General features: G+C 38.2%; 3 protein-coding genes across 3 annotated transcripts; 1 reads left to right on the top strand and 2 right to left on the bottom strand.

Moving 5' to 3' along the window:
• Positions 1-255: 255 nt before the first annotated feature.
• Positions 256-3,118, top strand: LOC105701480 (uridine 5'-monophosphate synthase). The gene is made up of 3 exons (XM_012428252.1): positions 256-450; positions 919-1,408; positions 1,770-3,118. Exons 1-3 carry the CDS (start codon positions 310-312, stop codon positions 2,555-2,557), a joined length of 1,419 nt encoding a protein of 472 aa, XP_012283675.1. The 5' UTR covers positions 256-309; the 3' UTR covers positions 2,558-3,118.
• On the bottom strand, positions 3,044-5,789 carry LOC105701481 (cytosolic Fe-S cluster assembly factor NUBP2 homolog). The gene is made up of 5 exons (XM_012428253.2): positions 5,679-5,789; positions 5,527-5,615; positions 4,955-5,176; positions 4,369-4,522; positions 3,044-4,071 (listed from the first exon to the last, which is right to left on the bottom strand). Exons 1-5 carry the CDS (start codon positions 5,787-5,789, stop codon positions 3,865-3,867), a joined length of 783 nt encoding a protein of 260 aa, XP_012283676.1. The 3' UTR covers positions 3,044-3,864.
• A 1,094-nt stretch (positions 5,790-6,883) lies between these two features.
• On the bottom strand, positions 6,884-7,894 carry LOC105701424 (speckle-type POZ protein B-like). Its single transcript, XM_012428158.1, has one exon. It carries the CDS (start codon positions 7,892-7,894, stop codon positions 6,884-6,886), a length of 1,011 nt encoding a protein of 336 aa, XP_012283581.1.
• Between the last annotated feature and the right edge of the window lie 779 nt (positions 7,895-8,673).

The raw sequence follows: 8,673 nt of genomic DNA on the forward strand, positions 1-8,673 counted from the left end.
GTCTATTTTCGACCTAGGGATCTCACATTTTCACCTGAAGTAGAGGTGCGAATAAACTCACATGAAATGACTATGCGAGAACGAGCACCCTCGCCAAAGATATAGAATCGGCTCCCAGTAGTTATAAAACCGAGGTAAGACAAATGAACTTATCTTCCTCGTAAACGAACTTACTTAACCTTTCAGCCTCCATATTTGATATCCAAAGTCCGAGTTTTTCCAAACGTTGGTAACACTACGCGTGTCGTTTGTCGATTCTCATCCGAGAGCGTCAGTAAACTTCGACAGGACTCGTTTTTATTAAAAACAATGGAGTTAGAATTAAAAGAATTGGCGATCGCCCTTTACGATATCAACGCCGTGAAGTTCGGCGACTTTGTCACGAAGGCCGGCTTGAAGACGCCAATTTACTTCGACCTGAGAGTCATTATAGCACATCCAAAATTAATGGTGAGAGGTTACGTCACACGTGAAAAAATAAACCTTTTTTACCATTCCTTTTACATCACATTTGTAATTTGCGTTAGTTTCAATAATTAAAAACCCTATAATTGATTCGACACGAAGTCTTGAAATAATAAGATAACGTTTTAAAACAACCTAACTATAATGCACTCAAAATTAATGATTAGAGGTTATGTCACGTGTGGAAAAATAAACCTTTTTTACCATTCCTTTTACATCACATTTGTAGTTTGCGTTAGTTTCAATAATTAAAAACCCTATAATTGATTCGACACGAAGTCTTGAAATAATAAGATAACGTTTTAAAACATCTTAACGCTATGAATGCTTTCGATTGCGATAAAAATTGGATCGAATTGGCTGATTAAGAGTAACCTTTACTGATATTGTCATCTACTCGCATCGGGAGACCGATCGCTACATATCTTTTAAATCGCAGTTCCTTCGTTCCAGCAAAGACTTTCCAAATCGCTGTGGAAGCTGCATACCCAAAAGTCCAAAAGCATCGCACAGATCTGTGGAGTCCCTTACACGGCGCTGCCACTGGCCACATTAATTTCGACCGAGAACGACATACCGATGTTGATTCGGCGTAAGGAGGCCAAGGCGTATGGTACTAAGAAATTGATAGAGGGAAAATATAGCGACGGGGATCCTTGTATTATCATCGAAGATGTTATTACAACGGGCAGTAGTGTCCTGGAGACGGCGAAAGACTTGAAAGAAGCAGGACTGACCATTACCGAGGCTCTGGTCATTGTGGACAGAGAACAGGGTGGGTGGCGAAACCTTAAGAGGAATGGAATCGTCGTTAAGTCCCTGTACACAATTTCACAATTAATGGAATATCTCCTCGAAGCTGGCAAGGTAACTTCGGTGGACGTGAAGAATGTTGCGGAATACTTGAAGATGTGCAAAGCACCTGTGCTCGTAGAAAAGAAAGGTGGGCTTTCAAACCTGAGATTATTTCTTTGTTCTTCCGACCTTCTCCTTAAGAGGTTACATGATGAAAATGTAAAACAATAGGATACTTAAGTTTAGTCGGCAACTTTTGGTTCTAAAAACAGTATCCGTGTGAATTGAATAGAGAATCCTTATCGTTTAATGAGTTTAGGATATAAATTTCAATTTTTCTCATATTTTACCAACTTAATTGGACAAGAGAAATATTTAAATGCATTTTAAAAGAGTCACGATTTTCAGACACTCTTCGTAAACCTCTAAATCTCCTCAAAAACTCCCAAAAACGATACACCAATATTGTCTCCGAGTCTTTCCAAAAAACCCAATTTTTGTTCTTCCAGAGAAGAGTCGACTATCGATGAACTTTCTACGCAGAGCGGCAGAGTCCAAGAACCCAGTGGCATCGAAGCTGTTTCGATTAATGTCCTCGAAGGAGACTACACTGTGTCTGGCTGCAGACTTAACGACAACTAATTCCATCCTGGAACTTGCCAATCTAGCCGGACCTCACATAGCAGTTCTAAAAATCCACGTGGACATCGTCGAAGACTTCACAAAGGATTTTACGAAGCAGTTGCGACAGTTAGCAGAGAAGCACGACTTTCTGCTTATGGAGGACAGAAAGTTTGGTGACATCGGTCACACAGTGTCGCTTCAATATCAAAAAGGTGTCTACAGGATCGCAGAGTGGGCAGACTTTGTTACGGTACATCCAATTGCAGGACCTAAAATCATCTCTGGCTTGGAAACTGCTCTCGATGGAATCTCAGAGCATCGAGGATTTTTCCTGGTGTGTGAAATGTCCTCCGAAGGAGCCCTGACCACCGAAGACTACATTAGAAGAGCTGTTTCCATGGCCAAGTGCTCCGAAACAATCGTCGGAGTGGTCAGTCAAAGTGAGGTTATATCCGACCCAGGTTTGATTCAGCTGACTCCTGGTGTCAGGCTTTCGGAGACTTCGGACAGCCTTGGGCAGAGATATAACACACCGGCGACTGTTGTCGCCTCTGGAGCGGATTTAGTGGTCGTAGGAAGAGGCATCACCGAAGCAAATGACAAGTTAGCCGCTATTCTTCGGTACAAGGAAGCACTCTGGCAGGCTTATAAAAAAAGAATCAATGATTCGTAGCAATTAAGAGTGTCATTGACCGAAGGAATCGAAGCATTCCATCCATCTAGCACGTAGTGGTGTTTTATAACTTAGAATATTGATATTTAGCGAACAAAGTAACGAGAACCATCGACAGCTGAAAGATGCAAAGCATTTACATTCAGAAAGTAGGATTCTTTTACAGTTAAGAATATCAGTTTACGAGTAACCAAAGTAATCGAAGCAACTGGAAATTGGATATTAATCAGAAAGTACTTGAATGAGTCGTTTCAGGTTGTCGAACGACCCAAAACATCGTTAATGTGAAAAGTGTACAGTGTTCTTAGATGTTTTATACAAAGTGGAGGCTTCAAAGAAGTCCCAAACTGTGAAATATCTCAACGGTGCATTCCTGGAAGCCTGAGAAGTGAATGAGCATTTCGATATTCAATCTATTTGTGTTCGAAGTGCTTTTAAAATCATGGTACAACTTCGACAGAGGCTTGCCAGCCACTGCTCTAAAGCTGCGATACAAAGTGTACCTTTATTTTTTTACAACCAAAGTATGTAGCACGATATAAAAACGATCATTTTTCCCTATTACGAATTTTCTCTTCTGGGTGCCCAGCCTCGAATACAAAACTAAATGCATCAATCGCAAGTATCTCTTGACGAAGTCGCCATAAACTGAAAACGTTAACCTCCCACCACAGGAGTTTTAATTCAGTTTTTTTTTTATGATGGCAACGACGGCCACAACCTAAAAAGTGCCTTAGAAAATGACAGGGTTGTTAAAAGTCATGATTTCTTAAGAAAAGAAATGTAGATCTCTCTTTGAATCACGATTAAAATCGCGATTTTTAAAAGACATGTTAAATATTTAAATAACCTCGTTCATAAGACTAGATTAAATCGATATTATTAAGATATCATTAGTCACCTCGATTTGTTAAGTGCTTACGAGCCACGATCTAAAAATTCCCATTACATGGGCTGCAGCGTCATCAGCAGAAATATTGAAAAAAGTTTTCTTTATATGGGTTCGTAAATTCAATTATTAGGAATACAGATCAGGCAATAAAAAAAAAACATCTAAATTATTACTTCCGTTTAAACGTTATAACAGAGTTAAACTACGTTTAATTTGTACCTTTTCGATGACACTGCGACAAGGTCAATCACGGTGCAGTGCTTGGATTGTTAAAAAAGAAAATCGTGATTTTAATCAAGTGATATAAATTGGCTCAACCTTGAAAAATCAACTTTCAGTTATAAAATACACGTAAAGTTTTCCTCTCTCCATTCTTCCTGCTCCATGATAAGGCACGAATCAACGTGATCTGTAGTTAGGCCTCCTTGCTCTTGGTAAGCTCCTCGACGAGCTTCCTGTACACCAGCGCCACCTGACTGTCAGGTAGAGAAGACATAATGGACTGTCCCTTTTCCCCCAGTTTCCCTAGGGCCGGGTCTATGGGGATTTTCGCCAGAAAGGGGACTTTCACCATCTCCGAGAGCGAGCGGCCCCCACCGGAGGAAAATATGTTTGTACATTCCTGAGAAACACAAAAAAAATTGCAATTAAGGTTATGTAAAAGATTACGTAAACTGAGACGAGTGATAAAATTCACGTGACATAAACGAACACATTCACACTTATTGCATGCATTAAAGAGAGGAAATCATTTGTGTTTAAGTGATCTCCTTTTTTAAAACATTTTGTATACTGCATGTATGTGTACTTCAAACGAATCTTTTTAATAGTTTAGTTAAACTGCGACGTAAATATTATTCTGTATCGTGTAAACTGTGATAGGAATTATATAATTATGAGCGAACAATTTCAAACTCACCGCACACGTTGGACAGACGAAGCCACTCATGTTCTCGACTATTCCAATAATAGGAATTCCGGTTTTCCTGCAGAATGTCACTTCTCGGAGCACATCGTCCACAGCTACTGCCTGTGGAGTAGTTACTATAATCGCTCCGTCGCACTTAACGGTACTAGAAGAACAAAGAGACCAGAGTAAGAAAAGAATGTCAGGAAACTTTCAACGTATTGTGTATCGAGGGAAAGCAAGAGCAATTGTTTGTTTGCATATCTGGACGAGACCACCCATTTTTTACCGGACAATATTAACAGGCTATAACGCTATGAAACTTTTAAATCACGTATCAGTTTTATCCAATTTTACTGACAAAACTTAACATAACACCTTATCATTGTTCGTAACCTAACTAGGATATTTGTTTATAGATTGCAAATTTATAGACACAACTAATATCGGAAGATTAACATTTGTAAATTTTACATCATATCTGTTTTCTTCTGGCTTGAGAAAAAGTTACAGAAAGTTAAATCTCGATAGTCATGCAAACAATCACAAACGAATCGCTAAAAGCAAGCACCGATCCCATTGTATATGAAAATCTCACCGTAAATTCTCCATTACTGTAATGTGTTCGTCCGATGTGCCCGGAGGGGTATCGATAATTAAATAGTCAATGTCCTGCCATACGACGTCCGTTAAGAATTGTTTGATCATGCTAGTCTTCTTGGGGCCTCGCCAAATAACTCCGTCGTTCCGACTCTTCAGGAGAAAGCCAATGGACATGACCGCCAACTTCTGCTCCGTGTCGGTATATACCGGCACCCATCTAAAAAATATTGCTTACATGTAAACATCAAAGATATTTAAAAATAAGTTATTTTTTTTAATATCCTTTTCTTCAGTTTGTTGAGTCGACGTAAAGGTTGTTTAAAACTACCATCTTATTGTAGTGCTTCATAATTAAATAATAAATTCTCAAGTCTGATTTTCAGAATTAAAAAACGTCTTATCTGTAATCTCTAAACGGCTAAATGATATCTTTTAATACTAAAAGGTTATGACTAAGTGACCAGCTTACAGATAAGACTTCTTTGAACCCTGAAAGTGAAGTACGAGTGCTTTCAAATCGATATAATTTTCTTATAAGAAAGTTCCGAATGCGAAGATGGAACGTACCCTTCCGAAGACTGGTGAACATCTTTCCCTTCAAGGTTTAGTAAAAACGGAACGCTGGGCCCACAAAGATCGACGTCCAGTATTCCTACCTGAAATTATCCTGACATTTACACGGTCAGCATCGACATAACCTCTCGGCGGGCGCGACTAACCTTAAAACCGGCCTCCTTCAGCGCCAGGGCAAGTTGCGTGCTAACCGTCGACTTTCCGACGCCGCCCTTACCCGACAGGACCAAAAAGATGTGCTTGACACTTTCCAGCATCTCCAAAATCGAATTCTAAGCCAGTGCGAATTCCTTGGCACTTCAACCTCCCGGCCCGGCCATAGAGTCTCGTTGAATCTAGATAGCCGACTGTTTACAACGGAACAAGTTGCGTCAAGCAGGATTCCCCGTGCGCCATTAATGAAAAGCAAAAAGAGCGCGTTTTTTAAATTCTGTTTATGCCACGCGGAATATTTAATTATGTTACTAAAGATTTAAATTTTTTATACTTCCAATATCGGAATTTCTGAATGTCCAAAAATTGAACAAACTACAGTTAATCGACTAACCTAACCAGTAACCTAACTTTTTGCACATCTAGAGATTAATAAGACAAGTATCAGTTACCGAATTAAGGTCGAGCACCGAACACCTTCGGTGCACAATAATTTAATTAAACGCATTCATTTGTGCTAATTGCAGAATTGATCGACATAGAATAATAGCTAAATAATATTGACGGTAACACACGATAGGTCTAAAAATGTACAAAATATATATTTATGTATCGTCCATTATACATCATTTTAACGAACATGAAACAGTATAAAACTTTAATTGAAAACTATTCATTTATCACGTGAATAGAAATTCTTACATTCTAAACATGCACTGCTCAGATATAGATAAAATCAATCGAAACCTCTTTTTTTTTTTATTTGGAATACCGAAACAGCTTCCAGATTTCATCTTCCTTCCAATATAAGCTGGAATGTGAAATCTTGGAACTTAAAAATTATCACTGAACTTGGACTGAAGATATAAATCTGATATCTAGAAACCCGTCGGTCGGAGCATAACCTTAAAATCTATTAAAATTCAAAGAAACAGAACTTGCATTAGAAAATAAACAAAAATATAACCATAATGTTGAAAAGCATACAACGTATAAACTTAAAATTGCTAAACGCAAGGTATACAACTATCGGCAGGATTATTTAAGAAATAATCGAAATGATTTAAGAAACCATTGTTGAAAGAAAGCATTTAAAATCATCTGCAGAAACTAACCGCATTGTGCAGCAACTATGAAATTTTGACCATTATCTTGAGTCGTCCACACGTTAATAGTTGTGTATAATAGAATCTTCGATTTATGTACTTTCGCTTTTCATGCCATTTTTATTGTCGATTACTTTGGAGTTTTCACGTAAAATCTCGCTGAGTAAAATAGGGTAACCCATCAGTTTTTCATATTCTGATCTATTTATAATGAGTTCAATATTCTTGGCAATATAGCAAATGGTTGAAGATTTTAGTAACTGTAAATTGTGTGTATCAGCAAGGATTAAAGTATTTACGCAGTTTTCCACAATCAAATCTCTGTACAAAACATTTTGGCACATTTCCTTCATAGGTTCTATGTCGTACTTGTCCGCCAGATACACTAACTGGTAAGCATTTTTCTGCACGTTTTCAATGGGTCCAAGGTAAAGAAATTGAAGCATTAAATCAACTAACGTGTGTTCCACTTCTGTTATTTCTACTGTATTTTGGATTCCTTCTCGCATCTCGCTATCAAACATTCGTTGGAATACTAGACTGCTCGCAGCAAGTATAGCCTTGTGCGCATGAAATTTCTTCTCCGAAACTATCAGTATCACGTCGCTCAGTTTCTGGCTTTCCCAAAGGTACTTAGAAACGGTACTGACGTGCTGAATAGGTGCTGGAAACAAATCTTCTCTATTTTGACAAGTAAAGTTTACCTCTTCAACTACATAGAATTTAGACGTCACTGTAAGTACATCAGAACTGCTGTCTATTTTCGTTGGCATTAGTTGAACATTGGGCAAAGTCATACGAAACTCTTCACCGAATTTCAACCAGTTTTTCGAATCGATGGTCTTTGTCCACTCTAATTTGCCGTCAAGGCTACGGTATGAAAACGTGAAAGTATAATATATAAATCCAGGCGTATTGCAATTCTTGCATGCTGAAATGGTCTCATAGCAATAGGAACCCTGAGCGTGTTTACTGCATCTCTTCGAGCCAAATGATTTTGCATTCACAGCAATAGCCTCTTTAGTATCATCATAGTCCAGAAGCACTTGCCATTTTAATTTTTTATTCTCTGTCGGAGTAATCACATACTCTGTTGCCTTCATCGAACAGAATATCAGACTGAAATTGTTTATATTACAAGTATGGATAAACAACTGTGTCTCACATTTTGCGTCGCCGATTAATTCGTTGATCTTGAAAGAGTCCATTATTAGTTTCTACTTCTTTCAGCTTGCGTATATATGTATCTGAAGTTAGATTTAAAACAAAGAAAGGGTTAAAACGAAGACTGACCTTTCCTTCACTTACCTAAAATTAAATAAAGAAACTTACTTTTGAAACAGAGAGACGATCGTTGAAGCACGTTGAAGAATCTCGGGGAAACACGTGAAACGGATAAAAGATTCGTTGGAACTAGTGTTACCAACGTCGTGGTATAAAAATGACTTTACCGCCAACATTGTAAAGATGTAACTAGAATTTTTTTGAGCTATATTACCGTGATAACATGATCGAGAACCAGGGCGTTTATTACCTCTGTTATTACGTATTTTTTACGAGAGCGCTCACTTTTCGTACTTTCATCTCACGTGGGTTTATTCACAGAATTACGTATTCGCTATATGAATGGTCTCGCATTTTCACCACGAAAAACATTCCGTAATACCGTAAGCTACTCATTTTTCACGTTTTCGCTCAATTTACGTTATAAACTCCCAGAATATAATCAATGATTAAGCCTGGTTCCACAACTCTAGTTAACCGAAGTGTAACTGGTTTACACGGGGTTTAAATCTGTTGTAAACCAATTAAACTTCGGTTAACCCTAGCTATAAAACCGAACCTTAATGGGAGTTTAAGCGATTTACAGCAGGTTTAAACC

This window comes from Orussus abietinus, unplaced genomic scaffold (genome assembly GCF_000612105.2).
Source record: "Orussus abietinus isolate OABI.00-Male unplaced genomic scaffold, Oabi_2.0 scaffold89, whole genome shotgun sequence".
Taxonomy (NCBI): Eukaryota; Metazoa; Arthropoda; class Insecta; order Hymenoptera; family Orussidae; genus Orussus; species Orussus abietinus.

Excerpts from the sequence above, each read along its gene's own strand:
- LOC105701481 (XM_012428253.2), bottom strand. The coding sequence starts at position 5,789 with ATGCTGGAAAGTGTCAAGCACATCTTTTTGGTCCTGTCGGGTAAGGGC. Across the intron at positions 5,177-5,526 it reads GTTCACCAGTCTTCGGAAGG|ATGGGTGCCGGTATATACCG; the intron begins GTACGTTCCATC and ends AATATTTTTTAG. Across the intron at positions 4,072-4,368 it reads TCGTCTGTCCAACGTGTGCG|GAATGTACAAACATATTTTC; the intron begins GTGAGTTTGAAA and ends TGTGTTTCTCAG.
- LOC105701424 (XM_012428158.1), bottom strand. The coding sequence starts at position 7,894 with ATGAAGGCAACAGAGTATGTGATTACTCCGACAGAGAATAAAAAATTA.
- LOC105701480 (XM_012428252.1), top strand. The coding sequence starts at position 310 with ATGGAGTTAGAATTAAAAGAATTGGCGATCGCCCTTTACGATATCAAC. Across the intron at positions 451-918 it reads TAGCACATCCAAAATTAATG|CAAAGACTTTCCAAATCGCT; the intron begins GTGAGAGGTTAC and ends CCTTCGTTCCAG. Across the intron at positions 1,409-1,769 it reads TGTGCTCGTAGAAAAGAAAG|AGAAGAGTCGACTATCGATG; the intron begins GTGGGCTTTCAA and ends TTGTTCTTCCAG.